This window comes from Podospora pseudopauciseta, chromosome 4 (assembly GCF_035222475.1).
Source record: "Podospora pseudopauciseta strain CBS 411.78 chromosome 4, whole genome shotgun sequence".
Classification (NCBI taxonomy): domain Eukaryota; kingdom Fungi; phylum Ascomycota; class Sordariomycetes; order Sordariales; family Podosporaceae; genus Podospora; species Podospora pseudopauciseta.
The window spans coordinates 2,887,072-2,907,580 of NC_085894.1; the positions used below are offsets into that span (position 1 = coordinate 2,887,072).

A 20,509-nucleotide genomic window follows, 5' to 3' on the forward strand; every position below is an offset into this window, starting at 1 on the left:
TGGTTGTGGTTGAGGTTGTTGATGGGAATGTCATCGGTAACTATCAGCATATCCCATCAGCCGGATGGCTGTCCTCACATGGTAGATCACTGATGAAAGAAGTAGAAACGTCGGTCAGGGCGGTGACGTTCTGGTAGGACGGCCAGGGCAAGAGAGTGTAGTGAGGGCAGAAACCTTACATGCATGCCTATACATCCCATACAGGCGCAAGAAAAAAAGTCTCGTATTAATAAAAAGTAATTAGAATAATAAAAATTCTCAAATCATGAAAACTTGCAAATGGATCTCTCTCTCTCTCTTTCTCTCAAAAGCCACCAAGAAAAAAAGTCCCTACCCGCCGCTTTCCCCCCAAGCCACCGTATGCCATGCCAAAGAAGAGAACAAAAGCCAAACACAATTTCCCCCTCCTTCCTCTTTGTTTCGTTCCTCCTATACCATTCAAACCACCCGCGTCCATGTATACCCCCAAAACTACTCTATCCTAACCCCGTTTTATGTTTTCCCCCATCTACAACCTCAGCTCCCTCACAATATGCTCCGCCATCGCCTTATACTGCCAAGTATCACCGCCCACCCTCTTGAACTGCACACCATGCAAGCTCACGATAGGGACCTTGACAATCAAAATCTCAAACTTAATCTCCCCATCGTCCATGCCCCTGCTTCCACCACCTCTCCTCTCATCACTGCTCTGATGGCTGTACCTTGACCGGTCATACTGAGGCTGACGCTCGGCAATGCTAGGACTATGCGCACATCTAAACCCACCCTTGATCTCCTTGTAATCCACCCCAAGCGCCCTCAGGACCCTCTTGATATCCGCCCTAATCTCCACCAGTGGCTTTGTCGAGGTAGTCGACACGCTAAAAATGCCCTTGAGGAAGACAGGCTTGGCAAGGTCGGGATCCTCTGGCTCAAGACGCTCGTGGGAACCGCCGCTTGTCTCGCCGCCGTTGTCATTGTCGAGCTCGCCCAGTTCAGCGTCGGTTTCCTCCCGCACAGGTAGCGCGGTGGCAGGCGCCGCATCGCCTCGGGCTGCCTCGGCCTCCCGCTTCGCCCGCCGCGCTTGGATGCTTTCCCTGCGGGCGTGGCCGAGCGATTTGGCGCGCATAGAGACCGACTTTTGAATAGACTTGCCAGTAGGATCGCCGACGTCCTTCTTTCTGTCGCGGGTGCTGAGTCGTCGGAAGATGCCAGCAGCAGTGCTCTCCTTCTTTTGGGGGATCATGTCAGGCGACAAGAGCCCATTCTTGACGGGTTCTCTGGTTTGCTCCTCGCTGTGGGACCTAGCCCTGGTTCGGGTTCCACGTCCGCCGTCGGTGTGAGCTGGTGCTGGGGGTACGATCTCGGCAAGAGAGTGCTTCTCCTTGGGTCGTACAATTGGAGATGGGGGCACCGGTGGGGGCTGGGCCTGCTGTGGTGATGGCGGGACTTGAACCTTGGGTGGCGCCGCTAGTGGACCAGCCTGGGCGGCCTGGCCCTCACGCTCGCGTTCTAGCTTCTCCCGCACGAGATAATAGATGGAAATTAGAGGGTCAAACGCGTTCAGCGGGTCATCACCAATCGGAAGACCCTCGGAGCTGGCGGTGGTTAGTGTGTCCCGGCTGGTGACTGAGTTCCTCCTCTTGTAAAAGTCAAACCCAAAGCCACGTCTCTTCTCGACGTCCTTGGGTGTGGGCTGCGGTTGCTCCCTCTCCCTTTCGAGTCGTCTGACAGCCGCTTGGTATTTTGGAGACTTGATTCTCTTGGTCAACTCCTCCCTAATGTATTCTGGAGGGCCAAATTTAAAGCCTGTCATGTTTGCAATAACTTCGTTGTCGAGCGGGAGCGACAGGGGTTCGCGCTGCGGGAGATAATTCTCGGGTGGCCCGTTGTAACCCTTGAGCATCCAGGGGTGGTTCATGACCTCATGCATGGTAGCACGTTGTCTTGGATCCGTCACCAGCATCCGCGAGATCAGATGCTTGCATTCTAGAAACAATATCAGCATGATAAGTGAAACATGGTAGACACAGAGGTCAACTCACCACTAGACAGCCAGCTTGGGTAGTCAACAGCACCCTTCTTGATCTTTTGGTGGAGGGCGGGCATGTACTGGTCATCAAAGGGCACCTTTCCGCACACCAACACGAAAAGCACGACACCGAAACTCCAGACATCAACCTCTGGGCCAGTGTAGGGTTTCGCCTGGAGCAGCTCGGGGGCGGCAAAGTACAGACTGCCACAGTAGGTCTTCAATTTCCTGTCCTCGTCCGGCGAGAAAAGGTTGCTGAGGCCGAAGTCAATAATCTTAATGTCGCCCGTCTTGCTGATGAGGATGTTTTCAATCTTCAGGTCCCGGTGGACAATGCTGTTTCGGTGGCAGTAGTCGACGGCGCTTGCAATCTGGCGGGCGAATTTCCGAGCCTGCTTTTCTTTGAGCTTTCCATGAGAAATGATGTAGTCCAGCATTTGACCGCCATTAACGTATTCAAACAGCATGTACCAGTGCCATCTCGTTCGCAGGTTGTCCCGGAGTCCGCAGATGTACTGGTGGTTGAGCAGGCTGACGATGGCAGCCTCGCGCGCATTTCGGTCTTCCCTGGCAGCATCCGCCTTCTCTCTCTCCTCCCTGCTCTGGCGACCATCGTCGGGTGACACTCTTTCGATAATCTTGCAAGCAACCTATTGACAAGTAAAAGATCCAAGGTTAGATAGGCTGACCCACAATGTAGCCGAGGATGGCGGTGGGGAAACCATGATAACTGACCAGTTCGCCTGTGACCTCCTTTTTGGCCAGCTTGACTTTGCCCATGCTCCCCTGGCCAATGGTCTTGATAAAGGTGTAATTGCCCGAAGGGGCGGGAATCATGGTACGGTATTTGTGCTTGGAGGTGTGGTGCCTCCGGGGGTCGGTTGAAGTGCCATCGCCGCGGTGCTCTTCGGCGTGGTGGCTTGGGGGAGCAGCCGAGGAGTCAGGCTGCTGGGGGTGACGAGGAGACGGGGCATTTGTCGAGCGCTGGCTTCTCGTGCGTGACGGGCGCGACGCCTCGGCTCTCGTAGATGATTCGGACCGTGGCAGAGGGTCGGGGCGGGTGCCTGTGGGCGGGCGCCGTGTCCGGACAGACTGCGACCGGATTGGCATTTCGGTGCCAGCGGCTGGCATTGTGGTTGTCATGGTCGGACTCCCGGAGCCCGGACAATTGAACACGGTGAGTAAGAGTCTTGCAAGAGGAAGGGCGTCGGTAGAAGGGAGGCGCGCTGGTGGAGGCGGTGATGATGATGCAAAGACAATTTCACAGAGAGAAGCAGTCGAGTCGAGTCGTCCAGGGTGGGTGGTTGGCTTTCAGGTGCCTTGCTTGGTTGGTTGATTTGGCAACGGTTTCGGTCAGTCGATTAATCGGTCAGGAGGCAGACAGGCAGCGGGGCGGTGGAGGTTCTTGTCTGCTGTTGCGGTGCAAAATAGATAAACAACACAAAAAAAGACAACAGACAGGATTGATCGTGAGATGCGGTGGGAGGGCGAGGGCGAGGGTGGACAAAGACGGGAATTGGGGGTCGGGATTTGGTTGGAGAAGCGTGGGCTGCGTGGTGTCCAGCCTGCAGCGTGTCGTTCCAAGGTTGGGCAGTCGACGCAGCTTTTTTAGTGAGTTGAGGGGAACAAGTCGGTGTTTGGGCTGGAGCCAGGGGCTCGACTGGACTGGCTGGACTGGCTGGCTGCCCTTCTCTAGCGGGTACCTAGCTGAGGTGTGAACTGGCATTTCCATGATGGCATTGCATTGCGTCTCCAGCCCGGTTTATGCACAATCCGGGTTACTCTGTTTGCTCCTTTCTTTCTTTTACTCATCCCCCGACTACTCTATTACTGTCTAGGTAACTATCCTCGCCTCACCCGTGATATCAGCGTCCGTGACAGTCAAGATGGATGGTAGCTTTTTGCTGTTGGTCCCCGCTCTGGCCAATGTCAATTCCGGGGGGGAGGGGGGCTGGGCGATGTCTGGGCAGACAGCGGCGACCCACTCAGCACTTCCATGTTCATCAACCCACCCTCACCTCGAAAAGCAACCCTCGCGAGTGGTATTAACAAACGGCTCAGCCTGATGGTACTGGTTGCTTGCTCACTGTCAACCTAATTCACCTCAGCAGTTTGGTTTGCAGGGCTGACTTTCAGGTTGCCCGACCGGCCCTGATTGGCGAGGTCAAAGATGGGATGGTGTGTGTGCTGCACCAACAGCTCGCTTGGGAATTCTCATAGCAAGCAGCCTTCCGCCGACCGGCTCTTGTCCAGTAGTCTGTCTCCAACGGGTCACCCAGCAAAAGCGAGACCCCGTCGGCCTGCTCAAGGAACGTATGCCAACGGTGGTACCACTCGAGTCGTTGTTCTCGAAGCCTTTGCGGGCCATCGCTGGTCAGGAGCACAAGGCCGGGGGGAGCCTTTCTAACTGGTTATGCGTATGCACACCAGCTGCGGTGGCGCCAGCAGACCAAAACCAATATGCGGGGGACGCAATTCTTCTCCTGTCCTATCGGGTCCGTCGTCAGCTTCTTCTGCACGTGTTCGGCGACCCGAATCGGCCGGTTGGGCTTTTTATTGAGCAGCAAGGCCTACAGGTGAAACCTAGAAATCACCCGGGTCTAATAAGATGCAGGTCCTCCGTCGGGGATTCTTCAATTTTCGTGTGGATAGCACAAGGTGACACGGGGCCTTGCAAGGAGTCCTCGAAGGCCCTGAGCACAGCAGGACGCCCGCTTGAGATGATATCATGAGGCCGATCATTTCAAGCGAACCACCTGTTATCAATCAAAGTCTGTGGGGGTCACGATAATATGTTCGATGTTTCAGTCTGTCGCGGTGACGTTGTTCAAAAAGTCCCATATTGAACCCTCGATATGAGTTAGAGCGATCTGCCGATGTCACGCTATGCAGATAATGGTACAGCAGTGCTCGATGGCTCATGCTGTGGCTGGTGTCAGAGATTCTCAAAGACTTCTCACAAGTACTGTAAGACGGCCGGGCCATTATCCCCACCGAAAGACTCAAAAGAACTTGGTGATTTGGCTTCCAGAAAACCAAAAAATAAAGGAGATCAGTGTTCCACTGGAATCCAAGAGATCGGATGCGCTAAACCCCCGCGTTCTGGAGTTGGTAAATGCCCCACAATCTCTATTCGAGAGCTCTCACCGCCTTCCATATTTGGCCCTCTGTCATTTTGGAGTCAGCCTAGAGCATCGGCGGCCAGCATGTGCTCATTCGCAATCGAATTATTGCCAGTCTCCAAGCACCATCGAATCCTTCAGCATTCAACATTCGGCAGCCATTGACCATCACAACACACAGCATTGCGACAGTCAACCCCATTTAACGATAATCGAGGATCACCATCCCCATGTCCTACAAGCGTTCGCGCGCCGCTTACGAAGCCGACCTCACCACCCAGCAATCCCCATACGTCTTCTTTGGGACTCCGCTCCCACCACTTGATCCCGATGTGCGAGACGACGGCTCATACGTGCCAATATGGAAGCAGGAGGTGAGGGATGAGCGCGGGCGCAAGAGGCTCCATGGCGCCTTCACCGGAGGCTTCAGTGCAGGGTAAGCGTCCAGCCTTTACCCAGTTCCCTTATGCCCAACAGGCACCGACCATCTTCTCAGATATTTCAATACAGTTGGCTCCAAAGAAGGGTGGACGCCCTCGACATTTGTATCTTCACGTACGAACCGCCGGAAAGATGACCCGAAATCCGCTCAACAACGTCCCGAGGACTTCATGGACGAAGAAGATCTTGCCGATGCCGAAGAGGATCGGAGAATACAAACCAAAGCAGCCTTTGCTGGCCTGGGCTCCACCGAAAATGACGCGTCAAGAGCCACAGGGCTTATGGGCCTGTTCCGAGCTACCGGGGAGACAATGGGCGAAAAGCTACTGAAGAGAATGGGTTGGAAAGAAGGGCAAGGCATAGGTCCCAAGATCAGAAGGAAAGCTCGCCTCGAGCTTCGTAGCGATTCTAGCGGCCCTGGAGAGACATATTTGTTTGCTCCTGAGAATGTGCCGATGATCTCCTTTGTGCGCAAAACAGACCACAAGGGATTAGGTTATGGAGGCCATGCTAGACTGACACCTATTGAATCTTCCAACAAAAACAATGGCGCCAGTCATTCAGATGACGAGGATGACGACGAAACTATGGGTGGCTTTGGAAAGCCTCGATTTACACTGCCGACAGACCGCAAGAAGAAGAAGGACAACAAGCCGCGAGGTGGCATTGGCATAGGCATCCTGAACGACACGGGCTCTGATGATGAGGATCCCTACGAGATTGGGCCCAAGATATCCTACAACCGAGTGGTAGGGGGTGATAAAAAGAAGAAAAAGGCGACGACCACGATCAATCCTGCTGTCAAAGCGCCCCTGTTTAGGCCGTCGAAAAAGACAGCCTTAGAGAAAATCGCTCTAGGTGTGCGAAAATGTCACGATGGACGACTGCCCCTCGATGGCTTTGTGTTTGGCAAGGAGCCAGATGCGCTGACCTCGGCTATCAGCAGCGAAGGCAAGTACCCGCCTCCTCAGGTTCCGCCAGGCTGGGTCTCTTCGAAGAAACCCAAATCCCCAGCGGGCGGTCCGGCGGAATTTGTATCAGCAGCAGATGCCGCAAAGGCCTCGACGCTTGATCCAAAGTCCCGCGCAGCCATTCTCGGAGAGAAACAACTACCTGGAAAGTCAGTTTTCGACTTCTTGTCTCCTGCCGCTCGAGAACGGCTGGTTGCTGCTACTGGCCGAGCCGATCTCCCTCAAGCCAAGGGCGAAGTCCCAGCGGAATATGCGCTGAATGAAGAGGAGCGTATGAACGAGTTGCTGAGTCGTGTTCCGAAACTCGACAAGGAGACAGCTGTCGCTGCTATTTCCAGGGGAGTCAGCAGTGGAGCGCCATATGCGGACGACGAGAAGAAACGAGCGAGATACATTGCTTTCCTCGAGTATCAGGCTGGATTCAAACCCACCCCAGGAACCCAGCCTCCAAAAATGAACAGCGAGGACTGGCTGAGAGAGCTGACCGAGTTTTATAACTGCGCTCGAATCTTCAAGCCGATGACTGGCTTCATGGCCAGCAGATTTACCACATCTTCAACAACGAAACCAGGCAGCAGAGGTGAGGCTGGTCAGAAGGATATCCTCTCCAAGCCTCCGCCAAAGCCCCAGGACCCTGCCGAGGAAGCAGCGAAGCTTGGTATGTTTGGACCCATGACGAGGTCTGTTACCGACTTTTATCCTACACGCCTTCTGTGTAAGAGATTCAACGTCAGACCACCGGAGCATGTCCAGCCAGATGAGGAGCATTCCACCAAACAGGCTCCTGGAGGCTGGTCAAGGTTTGATGTATATCCCTATCAACCGGTCTTTAGGCCTGAGATTTTGACAACAGGTGGTGATGTGGGGATAAGTCGAGAGAGTTCCAATGGCGAGGGCTCTGGCAAGTCAACTCCTGCTCCTGAGCCAGCGATGGTAATAGATCCCAGCAGAAATGAAGCGCTGGAAGGGAAAAGGGCAGGAGAGGATGTGTTCAAAGCCATCTTTGGTGACAGTGATGAAGACGATGACTAGATAGACCTATTACTATTAATCTTGTACGTTATATGTTCCACTACGGACTGAAGCTATCCAGCATTCACAGTGATCCTGGTCCAATATGGAACGTCGCCTGTGTTGAGGTGATCAGATATGCAAATTGATTGGTCAGTGCTGGTGGGCGGCTATGGGCCCCACCTGCAGCGTGAATGCTCAATGCAGTCGCCAGGAAATTTGTTAGCAGCAATTTAGGGGCCCCAGCGGCCTAATGTTGGGAATCCCTGACATGGAACGGGGGACCTTCAGCTACCAAACGACCTTTTTTACTTTGTTCTATACTTCGAAGAGAAACAATTATTCTGCTGATCCATTGTATTGATCTCTCCTATGAGTCGTCCTTCTCGTCTGCTTGTTAGATAAGACTTTCGGCTGGTTTGTTAAGCTACACAGTTGCGGGCCACCAATCTGGGCATACCATCCATTCAATTTCCAGCATTCATCCGCCCATCTCTCCTGAGCAAGGCGACCAGGTACCCCAACCGAACCACTGCTACCTCCCGACGACAGAACTCCATCAAGGTCGCGCCCACACATCCCCAGGGACCTCACCTTGCACCGTGTCGAGACATAGAGCCGCGCGAGCGCAGCACAAATACCCCACAGTCATATCCAAGAGGCCAGCAAACACCACGGCAGTGACACGAGATCGCCCCGTCAACACCAACACTAGCACCACCTCGTCCGACTCACGGCCGTCCAGCCGCTCACCCACCCAACCGTCGCCAGAAATTGACAAGCTATCCGACGCCGTGGCTGACCCAGACTTGGTTTGCTTCACCGACGAAGTCAACGTTGAAATCCTCCACCACCGACAGGCACCCGACGAAGCTTTAGCATCAGGCCAACGGTCGCCGCCACCCCAGTACCCAGCTTCAGAGGCTTCGGCCAGCGGCTCCAACTTTCGACCGCCACCTTCGTTCCAGTCTCTCTTTGCGCTTCCCAACCCCGAGGCGGCAAACCACAAGGAGTCCGCCCCCGACAGCGACGAAGAGGAAGCCAATCCCAACACTGCCGCCGCCCCAGCGTATGCGCCGCCCGACAACCAGGTAGCTCAATCATCCCACAGCAGCGCGTCCGCTGCCTCTCGCTTCCAAGACGAAACCAAACGCGCGCTCCCACGGGACAGCAAAGGCGAATCTTCGCGCAGCAAGGAGGAAGAAGCAGAACCGCCACCAGCCTATTCGGAGGGATACAGTCCTCTCCACTCTTTTACCTACCTCATGGCTGCCGCAGGAGGAGAGTCGAGTATTATTACTCAGGTCCAGCAAGGGGGGCCGCCGATTAATACCCTGTCAGGTTGGTGTTTTGGTGGTTTAGAAAATGAGATGGAACATGAAGGCTGACATGGGATTGTAGACATCAATGCCGATGAGACGATAACGATGGACCTGCGGTGAGATTGATCACGGTCATTGGGGGTGATGGGCATCGAATACTAACTTTTGCGAAGGGGCACCCGCTTCACGCTGTCCCGAGATGAGCTCTTGACGTTACCTGAATTCGTCCTGCTCTCGCTTTTCCCCAATGGCCTCTTCCCGGAAGGGCACATGGGCGGCGGCTTCCAAGACGGCGACGCCGTTCAAGTTGATGTGGGTACCACCGATTCCAATTATTACTACGGGAACGACGAGGGCTATTATGGCAACGGTGCTGGTGTTGTTGGTGATGATGGCGGTGATGGGGATGGCGCTCTCTCCATTCCGATATATCAACAGCCACCACCGCCGGGTCAAGGAAATGCATACGACGAGGACGACGATCACATAGGCGCATCCGCTCCCTGTGCCGCAGTCACAGTCGTCGCAACCCCCACCAGCCAGAATGCCTCTCACATCCGCAGTGTCCTCCGCAATCTAGAAATATACATAGCTGACCATTACACTCACACACAGTACGACCCGGCTTCCCTGCAGTACATGCTTGACTTTTTCCGGGGTGTCGCTTCTTCGATTCCTGCCACCACCAGCGAAGACGGCAGCGATGTGGTGGGTGTTGATCCTGCTGCGCGAGAGCAGAGGGACGACAGCAGCAGGCGCGCGGGCATTATTGTCTTGAGGGAGGATCTTGACTTTTATGCGATCCCGCACAAGCAGGACATCGGCCAGGAAGAGATGATGGATGTCAAGAGGGCGGCGGCGAAGAAGTTGCTGGAGCAGGGGGGGATCTTTAGCGGGTTGAAGAAGAGTGATGAGCCGGGGACGACGGAGGCGCATTTGATTGAGATGTTGACTGCCGGGTGTGTTTCCCCTTGATATGCGATCAAGAAATTATGCTAATGATGAGGTACAGTGGTTTTAACCATGATGATCACTGGGGTCATCGGGCTGGCGAGCCCAACAAGGCGGTCATCTGCAGCTTGGCGCTTGCGAGGCTGAGGTCGGATATCAGGGGGAACGAGATGGGGAATAACGCTGTGGGGATGGCGCAGAAGCTGCTGCTTTTCTGGCGGAAGCCGGCGAGGAGGTGTTGGTGGGAGGGGGTTGAGCTGGAGGGGGTGGAGGGTGTGCCGCAGGGGCAGAAGTTGAAGGTTTGGATTCGGAGGGTTTGGACTTTGGAGATGAGTGTGATTGGGTTGCGTTGAGGCCTGGGTGTATGAGGAGGGTGTTTCGCCCAGTAAACTGATGAGAGGCAGGGAGGGATGAGGAGATGATTCTGTTAAAAACTTGCTGACACATGGGTTGGGTTTGGTTAGTCTCTTGAGGAGTGTAGGTTGCGGGTTGCTGTGTGGTGTTTTCTGTTTTCTTTCTCTTTTTTTTGTAATGAAGTTTGCTGTTGGTTTTTTATTTTACTTTTTCTTCGTTCTTTTTCCCCAGATTCGAAACAGCACACACACACAATTGTTTTTTTTTTTTTCCTTTTCCTTTTTATATCCCGAATGCGAAAATGGGAGGTATACCTAGGTAGTTTGGGGGGAGGATGGGGTGAGTCCTATAAAGCGAGAAAAAGATAGTGTATTTTTTGGTAATAATATCTATGATGGCGCAATGCTTTTGGGGATTATGGTGAGTGGTGAAGGGTAGGTAAGCGGATGAAGCACCCGGATGGAAGGACAGAGGATGTCCGAGTTGTTTCCGGTGATACAACAACCCTCGGCATGCGGCATCGGGACGGTGCTGTTTGTTCGGGTTGCCTAATAACCCAACGGCTCAAACTTGTTCCTGTGTCGTCGGTATTCTCGCTATAGAATTTCTCTGTCAAGAAGAGGGGAACTTGTTGATAGGATTGGGCACCTTCCTGTATGGGATAGGGTGACACTTGGAGTTGCTTGTGCTCCACTCACTTACACGTTTGACTTACTTCTTGATATTGACAGATAACCCATCACATCTTTCCAACCTACACTGTCTCTCACCAACCTTGACCCTTCTTTCATGTCACTGTCATTCTGCACCTCCGCAACAGCAAGTTCCGTTTTCCAACTCATCTCCTGTGTGTTGTCCAAGACCACGATGGCGGAAGCAACCGTCCCACCACCACCGCCACCCGGCCTCTGGGTCCCCTCGATAACAATCTTCACCAACGACGACACCCTCGACCTAGAGTCCCAATCCCTTTATTTCCAATACCTCACCTCTTCCCACGTCGGCCTCACAGGCCTTTTAGTCCTCGGCACAAACGCCGAGCCGTTCCTCCTCACCCGGGAGGAACGCTCCCAGCTGTTGCACCTCGCAAAGAGTGTCTGCCCCCCGGGATTCCCCATCATGGCTGGCGTTTCCGGCCACAGTCTAGCTCAGGTAAAGGAGTATATCTCCGACGCTCAGGACGCAGGGGCAGATTACGTGCTGGTCTTGCCGTGTGCGTATTTTGGGGCGAAGCCAGCTGTTGTGGAAGGGTTTTTCAAAGAGGTGGGGGAGTATGTGAGGACACTAGGAAGGGGAAGGGGGAGGGAGATGGGGGTTGTGGTGTACAACTTTCCCGGGGTGACGAATGGGGTTGATATGGATTCTGGGATGATATCACGGGTTGTGAGGGAGAGTGGGAATGTGGTAGGGGTTAAGTTGACTTGTGGGAGTGTGGCTAAGGTGACGAGGTTGGCGGCGGAGTTTGGGAGGGAGAGGTTTAGTGTTTTTGGGGGGCAGAGTGATTTTTTGATTGGGGGGCTCAGTGTGGGAAGTGCGGGGTGCGTTGCTGCGTTTGGGAATGTTTTTCCCAAAGTTATTGGACGGGTTTATAGGTTGTGGAAGGAGGGGAGGGGAGAGGAGGCGTTGGTGTTGCATAGGAGGGCGGCGTTGGGGGAGCAGGTGTTGAAGAGTCTAGGGGTTGCGGGGACGAAGCTGGCGGCGGGGATGTTTACGGGGGTGAGGGCTGGGGTTGTGCAGGAGGGTATGGAGGGGGTGGAGGAGAGGTTTAAGATGAGGGCGCCGTATGAGGCTTTGGGAAAGGGGGAGAGGGAGAGGATTTGGGAGGGGTTGAAGGGGTTGGATGAGATTGAGAAGGGGTTGTGAGACATCGAGAGATTTCGGGGTGGTGTTGAGGGTGGGTGGAGTTTGTGATGGGAAATGACCAGTACGTGGTGGGAATTTAATGCCCAGAAGAAATATAGATAAACGGTCAAATTAGCTTTACAATTGGAAGATAAGAATTGAGTCGCCTAGCTGTCGACATAGTGTGATGGATTCTGCAGACACTGGCACAGTTCTCGGAAGGTCAAAAGGAAGCACACCCCTGTTTGATGCCAAGACAATGAAATCCAATTTTTGGTGGGCCAGCCCAAACTCCCCCGCATGCTACCCCGCGGCATTGGCTTAACACCGAGTTTGACAGCCCGGGCAGTCCCTTCCTCTGTTGTCTTTGATCTCTTGCGACTCCAAGTCCTGATTTTATTCATCTCATCTATGTTCTAATCATGTTTCACTATTCAACGTCACATGCTCCAGTTGGGCATGTAGTGCTGACCGCAACTCTGGTAGAATCAAATCGAGATGATGTGTCGAGTATCGGAGGTTGCAGGGCCCCCTAGGAAATGAGGTTATCATGAGCCTAGCAGGAATGGATCTTGGAGGCTAGGAGATAAAAAAAAAGGTACAGGCGGGACAGATTCCACTCCAGCAGCTGAGCAACCACCAAGCACCCGATGACATCAGAGCTATAAACCGACTTCTTGTTCAATTGTCTTGCCGTCTGAAGAATATCTAGCTACCCCAGGAACTCACACTAATTCCACTACTAGCATGGGCCGACTAGAGGTCGTATCAGCTATTCTAGAACTGAGCTTTTGTAAAGAATCACATACTGGCTTGTGGCATAAAGGAGAAGCTGAAGAAATAGCTGTCGGAGGCCGTGAGGACAAGTTGTGGCCACCTCGGCTATGCGGCAGCTTCACTCGATGACATGAGAGGCAAGACGTGGAAAGACACTCTGGGCAACAACAAACGTTTATAAGATCCCAAGACTCTGGGCAGTCGTGGCAGACGGGATCCTTTCCAGTCACATCCTTTCATCATGCACGAGAAAAGAGGGGAGCGTAAGGCGCCATGAGGTTTCAACCAACAATGTTGTCCTTGGCAGGTAATCCATATCTTTATGGGCAAGGTGGCTGACGACGACAGCATACACCCACCAAGACAAACACAGCTTGGCTTGCACTGCCTTTGTGTTTGTATTGCTACCTGGAATAAGTATAATAAGCACTAGCTGAACAAGGCTGGAACTATGGATCTTGTATCTTTGTTGCTCCCCCACGCTCTTGCTTTTCTGCAATCGAGCCTCAAGTGATAGCCTCACTCACTTGCAATGCGTTTCCAATCCACCACCGCAGCCTTGTTGCTGCTGGGCGGTGTTCAAGCGCAAACTACGCTGCCACCTCCGCCGACTGAAACGTCATCGTCGGAGACATGCGCCATCAGCTTGACGCCGAGTTATGATGTTACCATAGCAAAGGGCTGGACAGCGCATCTGCTTGCTCGAAACCTCGGCTTCGCCCGTAGCATCAAGCTTGATGGCAGAGGCGGTCTCCTCGTTGTTTCTGCCCAAAGCGGCATCGTCCACCTCAACGTCACCGACAGAGCAAGCACCTGCCCCTACGTGATCAACAACACCACCGTCATCGAAGACGAACGAGTAAGCCCCCTTATCTTTCCCATTCCATCCTCACAATCACTAACAGCCCCTCCAGCTCAACCATGGCATTGAACTCTCCCCCTCAGGCCGCACCCTTTACGCCTCCTCCCGCGAAAGCGTCTGGGCATGGGACTACGACCCCTCCACCGCCTCGGTGTCCAACCGCCGCGAGATAATCACCAACATGACCAACACCGACCACGTCTCCCGCACCCTCTTCCTCTCCCCCTCCCACCCCGACCTCCTCTTAGTCTCCCGCGGCAGCGCCTCCAACATCGACCCCTTATCCATCCCCTTGGAAAACGGCATCTCCCAAATCCGCGCCTTCAACATCTCCAACCTCACCTCCACGAGCCCACCCTACAGCTACCCCTCCCAGGGCCTCCTAATCGGCTCCGGCCTGCGCAACTCAGTCGGAATAGCCGAGCACCCCATCACCGGGGGTGTATTCAGCGTGGAAAACAACATCGACCAAACCACCCGCCTCGGCACCGACATCCACAACGAAAACCCAGGCGAAGAACTCAACTTTCACGGCTTCCTCAACGGGTCCCTACCAGAAAACCGACACCACGGCTACCCGTTCTGTTTCCCGTTGTACAACAGAACCGACTTTCCCGACCTCAACACCCTGACCACGGGGGATCAATTCTCCCTGAATCAAACCGCCGAGTTGAACGATGAGACTTGCGCACGGGAGTATGTCCCCCCGCGGCTGACATTCAAGGCGCACATGGCACCGCTGGATATCAAGTTCAACCGTGAGGGGACGAGGGCTTACGTCTCGTTTCATGGGAGCTGGAATAGGGATGAGCCGGAGGGGTATAAAGTCGCAGAGGTGGAGTGGGATGCCGGGACGGGGCAGCCAGTTCATAGCGCAAAGAGTTTGAACGCCGCGAGGGATTTGTTGAATACGGGGGATATACACCGGTGCAGGCCGGATGGGATTTGTCTGAGGCCTGTTGGGTTGCAGGTGGATGGTCGAGGGAGGGTGTTTGTTAGCAATGATTATGGAGGGGAGGTTTGGGTTTTGGAGCAGACGGGGGATGTGGAGGAGGAAAGTTGGGAGGAGGTGAATTATGGGGGGGATGATGGCAATGATGATGGAGAGGGGAATGGTGGTGGGAATGGTGGAACAGGAACAGATGATGAGGAGCCGGCTGAGACTTCTAATCCTGCAGTGAAGGGGGCTGGAACAGTAAGGACAGAGGGGTGGGTGGTGATGGGAATGACAATTGTGTTGTCGCTTGTGGGGGGGATCTTTGTGATTGTTGCTTAGAGGGGTGACACCCCCCTTTTTTCTCTGTTGTTGATGGTTGACATACACGACACGACGTTCCAAGCCTGACTTTTGCTGTCATCTCAAACGCACTGCCAGTAAATAATAATATTTCTAAACCACGCACCACAACGCCCGCCATAATCATTACATCTCACGCAAAATTACTCCTCAATGGTCTTGACGCACTCCCACTCGCCCTTAAGGTTCTCCTTCCACAAGGTAACCTTGTTATCCGCCCCGCTGGCCGCAAGAACGTTCCCGCTCAGGGACCAGCTCACGCGCCAGACAGCAGCATCAAAGTTCAGGACCTTGACATTCCACTGCCCGGGGCTGGCAGAGTCACTCATCCAGATCCGCACTGTCCTGTCCTGTGACGCAGAGGCAATATAGCTCTTCTGAAGCACCGTTGGGCTCCATGCCACATCCCTGACCCAATCGGTATGACCCACCAAGGGCTCCCTCTCTTGCTTATAGCTGTTCGTAGCCGGGTCGTACGCCCAGATCATGAGCTGGTTGTCGGAACCGCCAGTTACAAAGCGTCTGTTGCCGGCCGACCCTGGGCCGGGGTTGCTGCTGACGATGCTGCCGGGTGTGATGGCAGGCGCCCAAGAAACCGAGTTGACACCCAGACCGTGCGCGTGGAAGCTGCTGTGCTCCCAGCTGTTGTCCTTGAATTCGAGAACGCTGACGTTGCCATCGGAGGAAGCGCATGCGAGGAGGCAGCCGGCCTCGTGGGGGGACCAAGACACAATGTTCACGCTGGCCTTGTGGAGGGCAAAGTCGAAGATGCGCTGCCACGAGCCGTTTTGCTCACGCCAGATGAGCACCTTGCCGTCGTAGCCCGCGCTCGCGAGGATGTTGCCGTACTTGGGATGCGCCCAGGACACGCACCACACTGCGCCCTCGTGCCTAACCACCACCTGTCAGCATCGGGAATTGGAAACTGCCCGTGCTCGTGACGCGAAACATACCCCTTGAGTGTCTCGATCAACCGCTGTGACTCGCCCTCAATCTCGAAGATCTTGATGGTGCGATCCGACGAGCAGGTCGCTAACCTCCGGCCGTAGTAATCCAGGACTGCATCGTGCTGCCTTGCGTGTCAAATTCCAGAATTTAGGGTAGTCGGTAGAGCTAATCGAGGAATCGCGGGGTACGTACGATCATGTCATCGTGACCGGTGTTGGTGATAAGTTGGGCGCCCGCTGTCTGAATAGCTCCGGCCATGGTTAGCATGTGTCCACTGGGTTGGGGTCTCTCCCTTGGCTGGCGAAGCGAACAGCAGAGGGGCGGTGGGCGGAGGAGAGGGCGGGCGAACCATTTTGTAGGTTTATTATTGTTTGTCGGGGTATTTATTGTTCTCCAATCAGGTATTGTTTAAATGAGAGGAATGCGGGAGGTGTTGTGGTTGTTTTGGGGTCGCAGATGGGATCGAGAGGACAGGTCGGTCGCTGGAGGCCCAGGAGCTGGTGCCCTGCGTATAGCGTAATGCTCGAACTTACCCCTGTGTCCCACTGTCCAGCTGGCAAAGAAAATCAAGGTGAGCTCGGTATGGCCTTGTTGACCTTGACGCAGCGTTGGTCTCACCGCAGCCTTGCCCCACCCGAAATACCCCACACACATCCCGGCCCGGGAATTCGCCCTCCACTCCCCGCATGCGTTCACAAGCTGACTGAGCCACCGACCTTTCTCTTCGAAGAGTTCGCAACACCACGAAACACCGACTTTGGAAGGACCAAAACACTGTTCTCATCCTCCCAGAGCCCCAGGGGAGTCTCGTGACCAAGTGGGTCCCTTTCAATGGCGGTTTGGTCAACCACAACAATAGAATAATGCCTTATTTTTCTTTTCCTATTCATCCCAGCATCAATAGTAATAACCGCCTCTCAAATAGAGGTTCCCTTTTTGCCTAAGACATCCAGGGACCTCGGCTTCTTTTTGTAACTTGCGAATATCCTCACCACTGCTTTTCGCCCCCCGGGTTCCCATATCACATCGTCAATTCTCCTTCTCTCTCTCTCCAAGCCTGTCGCTCTTCTCCAGAACAAATCCGAGTTCCGGACCGTTCAACTCAGCGACTATTCCCTCTAGTCGTCAAGATGGCTGACTCCATGTGCGGCCCATCCAACGGGGCTAAGAACCTGCTCGCGCATACCGACCGCGATCGCACCCTGCACCAAGATCGGCTCGTGAATGCTCCTCAGGCTGGTCCCGGAGCTGTGAGTGTCTCCATCAACGGCTATCGACATTTTACTAACCATTCGACAGTCATTCCGGTCGCAGAATGCCGGTCCGAGCAACGCTGCCCAGAGAGCCTTTGAGGGTTTCCAGCAGGGTGGTCCGGTCAACGCTGGCTTTGAGAACGGCCCTCTGCTCCCTGATATGAACCCGGCTGCCCTTCATCGCCCTCCTATGGCCATGTCTCCTGCTCCGATGGCTGCCCGCCTGGCCGCAGAGCATCATGCAGCTATGCGCCTCGAGTCGCCCGCCACCGGTGGAGTCGGGAACCAAGCCTGGATCAACGAGTTTGCCAGCATGAAGATTGCGAACGGCAGTTCGGTCCAAGCTGGTCAAACCCCAGGCATGGCGATGAGCCACCCTGGTGTGCCTGTTGTTCAGCAGCCTATGATGCTCCCCACCACAGGTGTCAACAGTTTCGCCCCTTACCAAACTGGCATGACCTTTCAGAGCTACCTACCTGCTCTCTCCGCCCCCATGACCCACAGCCAACTCCCAGGTCAAGAAGCCACCGCCGCCGCCGCTGTACAAGTCGAAAGCGCCGAGGTCAAGGACGCCTTTGCCGATCTATTTGACCAGTACGAGCAGCAAGCCGACCAGCTGACCGACTACCAGCGTCAGGAGCAGGAATTCGAGCAGGAGCAAGCCAAGTGGATGGCCGAGCATGGACCCAAAGCCCTTCCGCCTACCGATGCCGAGATGGCGGCGATCAACTCGGAGATGGAGCGGATTGCCGACGAGCAGGAGGAACACGCCCGTCGGAGGGAAAATGCGGACCTGGCTCGGGCGGCCGAAGACATCCTGAGGGCTGTTAGTGGCAACAACTCGGACAAGTTCAAGCACTCGAATTTCTTGGAGTTGATGAGACGGATTGCGGCGAGTGAGATTGTGGTGAATGAGGAGAATTTCATCGATGCGGATACGGGGGAGAAGATTGAGACGGGGGATTTGGTTGCTGAGGGGCCGGTGAATGGCGGCGGCAGCAGCGGTGGCGGCAATCCTGTGAAGGGGGAGAGTGGTGCGGTGGGTGGTGGTGGTGATGCGCCGCCGCCGCCGACTGCTCCGGCGAGCGCCTGATTTCCTTTTTATTTTCGACAACAACTTTGATGATCTACTGACAACATACAACAACGTCCTGTCGACATGACCCCATGACCAACCACCGCCACGACAACCCACGACCTTTTGACGACAATAGTTCTTACAGCAGTGTTATTTTACGTTTTTGCCTATGGTTTTTTTGTTTTTTTTTTATCTCTAGGCGAGTTCATGCTTTTGGCTTCTTCTTTTTTTCTTTTTTCATAGTTTGTTTCCTGATACTTTTTTTCGTTCTTCAAATCAAACATTTGTATTTTTTTCTTCCTGTTTATTGTATTCGTTACGATGGGGAGATGAGAGGATGAGCATGTGTTGTTGATGACGATGGGGAATCATGATGATGATGATGAGCAGCCAAGCAAGCATCATTACAGAAGAGCATTAGCATCGTATTGTACTAGATATTGCATTTGAGGTGGCGGTGGCGGTGGTGGTGTGGTTTGATAAGTGTATGCATTAGCATGGGGAGCATTGTTATGGTCGTGGGTGTGGTGGTGGTTTTAGGGTCATGGTGGTTTGGTTGTTGCTGATGGCGGTAGGATAAATGTCGTTGTTATTGTTGTCGACTCTCTTGATTCCTGGGTTTCTTTCTCTCTCTCGCGCGCGCGCATTGTGTTGTAGACGAAATGGCATGGGTGGGGGGGGAGGGCGCATGGATTTTGGCGTTTTGTTCTCAAGAGGGGAAGAAATGAGGGTGGATTGTGAACCTGGACTACTTACAGGATAAAGGGATAGATGATAGGCTTCATCGCCGACTGAATATAACAGTTCTCGAAACCTTATATCCCATGTGCCGTGAAAACAATGACAGAGAATGGGATTCACCACTGCTCTTTTGTTTGAGGCCCCACCTGCAGCCCAACATCTCTGTGGTGGAGACCCTCTCCCCTTTCCATCAACACTTGCTCCCGTCTCACCTCACCACCACTCACTACCTACCAAAGATGGAATCTCTATCAGGTCAAACACTCCTCCTGCCTCCCACAACCCACTTCCTCCGCACCTGGAAATCATCATCACCTCCCCAATTCCCTCCTTCCGCCCCTCACCCCTTGCATAACCGCCTGACAGAGGAAGTCATAAACCCCATCCTTTCCTCCCTCATCCCCCAGCCAAAAGCGCTGCAAAAGGCTATCGAGTATGACACCGCTTTGTTGGTCTGTGGCCTGTACCCTTCTCTTGCGGCCGGATCCGAAGATTTTGAAAAGCTGAAAACTGTGGCCGTGTGGGTGGTGTGGATTGTGCTTTGGGATGATGCTATTGATTCTGATTCTTCTGGGGGTATAAACGCGAGGGAGTATGTGGAAGTGTCGAAGCGGTATGTGAGGTGGTGTTTACTTCGGGAGGGGGAGGAGGAACCGGACGCGCCGACGAAGGTTTGTGAGTTGATGAAGAGTGCTGGGGGGAGGTTGAGGGGGGTGAATGGGTGGGGGGAGGGGGATGTGAGGAGGCTGTGGGGGGTGTTGGAGTGTTATATGGATGGTTGTTTGGTGGAATATCGTGTTAGGATGTCGGGAACAACGGTTGCCGAGTTGAGGTTATTGGGGGATGAAGTAGGGGAGCAGGAGTTTTGGGCTTGGAGGACGGGGACGAGTGGGGTGGGGGCTTTTTGTTTGATGGGGCGGGTGATGAATGGGGGTGAGGGGTTATCGGGGGAGGTTTGGAGGTGGGAGGAGGTTAGGGGGATGGAGATGATGGTTATCAAGTCTTTTGTTGTGTGAGTTTTGAGATGTGGGATGGATCAAGAGTGGGAAGGCTAATGATTGGGGCTAGGGTGAATGAGCTGTTTTCGTTGAAGAAGGAATTGGTGAGTGGAGAGGGTGCTTGGATGGGTCGAGAAAAGGTTGCTGATATGAAATGTTGAGCAGAAAGATGGTGCGGCTATGAATTTGGTATCGATAGCTATGCACGACCGGAACCGTGATCTCGCGGGTGCTGTGGGGGGGATTTTGGGAGACTATGGGCATTGGGGCTGTGAGTTTCGGGATCTTGCTACTCGTTTCCGAGCAAGAGCGAAAGAAGAGCATGGAGATGAGGTTATGGAGATGGTCGAGAAGACCATCGAGGCCTACGAAGCGGTTGTGACGGCTATACTGGAATTTTCGGTCCAGAGCCCAAGGTACGGCATAAAACAGTACCAGAGGGAAGATGGGTATTTTGAGATACCTCTATAGGTAGTGAAGTGTAGAACAAGTGTCTCGGCCCGGCATCTTGGCGGTCCCAACCCGGC

The 20,509-nt window shown here is 54.0% G+C and overlaps 8 protein-coding genes across 8 annotated transcripts; 6 read left to right on the forward strand and 2 right to left on the reverse strand.

Annotated features, from left to right (window-relative positions):
- Positions 1-156: 156 nt before the first annotated feature.
- Positions 157-4,433, reverse strand: KIN2 (Serine/threonine-protein kinase). The gene is made up of 3 exons (XM_062912372.1): positions 2,750-4,433; positions 2,028-2,664; positions 157-1,971 (listed from the first exon to the last, which is right to left on the reverse strand). The coding sequence occupies exons 1-3, from the start codon at positions 3,155-3,157 to the stop codon at positions 509-511; spliced, it is 2,508 nt and encodes an 835-aa protein (XP_062766005.1). The 5' UTR covers positions 3,158-4,433; the 3' UTR covers positions 157-508.
- A 463-nt stretch (positions 4,434-4,896) lies between these two features.
- Positions 4,897-10,621, forward strand: QC763_0068720 (uncharacterized protein). The gene is made up of 6 exons (XM_062905948.1): positions 4,897-5,572; positions 5,633-7,554; positions 8,241-8,900; positions 8,961-8,997; positions 9,055-9,840; positions 9,894-10,621. The coding sequence occupies exons 1-6, from the start codon at positions 5,367-5,369 to the stop codon at positions 10,183-10,185; spliced, it is 3,903 nt and encodes a 1,300-aa protein (XP_062766006.1). The 5' UTR covers positions 4,897-5,366; the 3' UTR covers positions 10,186-10,621.
- Positions 10,622-11,053: 432 nt separating this feature from the next.
- QC763_407320 (uncharacterized protein) lies at positions 11,054-12,049 on the forward strand (the record flags this gene model as incomplete). The annotated part of the gene is made up of 1 exon (XM_062912371.1): positions 11,054-12,049. One exon carries the CDS (start codon positions 11,054-11,056, stop codon positions 12,047-12,049), a length of 996 nt encoding a protein of 331 aa, XP_062766007.1.
- A 376-nt stretch (positions 12,050-12,425) lies between these two features.
- Positions 12,426-14,943, forward strand: QC763_407310 (uncharacterized protein; the record flags this gene model as incomplete). Its single annotated transcript, XM_062912370.1, has 2 exons — positions 12,426-13,664; positions 13,720-14,943. The coding sequence occupies exons 1-2, from the start codon at positions 13,338-13,340 to the stop codon at positions 14,941-14,943; spliced, it is 1,551 nt and encodes a 516-aa protein (XP_062766008.1). The 5' UTR covers positions 12,426-13,337.
- Positions 14,944-15,032: 89 nt separating this feature from the next.
- On the reverse strand, positions 15,033-16,446 carry SEC13 (GTPase-activating protein S13). The gene is made up of 4 exons (XM_062912369.1): positions 16,262-16,446; positions 16,105-16,152; positions 15,918-16,033; positions 15,033-15,855 (listed from the first exon to the last, which is right to left on the reverse strand). The coding sequence occupies exons 1-4, from the start codon at positions 16,262-16,264 to the stop codon at positions 15,108-15,110; spliced, it is 915 nt and encodes a 304-aa protein (XP_062766009.1). The 5' UTR covers positions 16,265-16,446; the 3' UTR covers positions 15,033-15,107.
- QC763_407290 (uncharacterized protein) lies at positions 16,300-18,258 on the forward strand (the record flags this gene model as incomplete). The annotated part of the gene is made up of 2 exons (XM_062912368.1): positions 16,300-17,162; positions 17,212-18,258. Exons 1-2 carry the CDS (start codon positions 17,043-17,045, stop codon positions 18,256-18,258), a joined length of 1,167 nt encoding a protein of 388 aa, XP_062766010.1. The 5' UTR covers positions 16,300-17,042.
- An 809-nt stretch (positions 18,259-19,067) lies between these two features.
- Positions 19,068-20,000, forward strand: QC763_407285 (uncharacterized protein; the record flags this gene model as incomplete). The annotated part of the gene is made up of 1 exon (XM_062912367.1): positions 19,068-20,000. One exon carries the CDS (start codon positions 19,068-19,070, stop codon positions 19,998-20,000), a length of 933 nt encoding a protein of 310 aa, XP_062766011.1.
- Positions 20,001-20,008: 8 nt separating this feature from the next.
- Positions 20,009-20,453, forward strand: QC763_0068780 (uncharacterized protein; the record flags this gene model as incomplete). Its single annotated transcript, XM_062905949.1, has 2 exons — positions 20,009-20,086; positions 20,148-20,453. The coding sequence occupies 2 exons, from the start codon at positions 20,009-20,011 to the stop codon at positions 20,451-20,453; spliced, it is 384 nt and encodes a 127-aa protein (XP_062766012.1).
- Between the last annotated feature and the right edge of the window lie 56 nt (positions 20,454-20,509).

Coding starts and splice junctions, on each gene's coding strand:
- QC763_0068720 (XM_062905948.1), top strand. CDS start 5,367: ATGTCCTACAAGCGTTCGCGCGCCGCTTACGAAGCCGACCTCACCACC. Junction 8,901..8,960: donor GCCGATTAATACCCTGTCAG/GTTGGTGTTTTG, acceptor ATGGGATTGTAG/ACATCAATGCCGATGAGACG. Junction 9,841..9,893: donor ATTGAGATGTTGACTGCCGG/GTGTGTTTCCCC, acceptor GATGAGGTACAG/TGGTTTTAACCATGATGATC.
- KIN2 (XM_062912372.1), bottom strand. CDS start 3,157: ATGACAACCACAATGCCAGCCGCTGGCACCGAAATGCCAATCCGGTCG. Junction 2,665..2,749: donor AGGAGGTCACAGGCGAACTG/GTCAGTTATCAT, acceptor ACTTGTCAATAG/GTTGCTTGCAAGATTATCGA. Junction 1,972..2,027: donor CCCAAGCTGGCTGTCTAGTG/GTGAGTTGACCT, acceptor TATTGTTTCTAG/AATGCAAGCATCTGATCTCG.
- SEC13 (XM_062912369.1), bottom strand. Junction 16,034..16,104: donor CCGGTCACGATGACATGATC/GTACGTACCCCG, acceptor CACGCAAGGCAG/CACGATGCAGTCCTGGATTA. Junction 15,856..15,917: donor TTGATCGAGACACTCAAGGG/GTATGTTTCGCG, acceptor GGTGGTGGTTAG/GCACGAGGGCGCAGTGTGGT.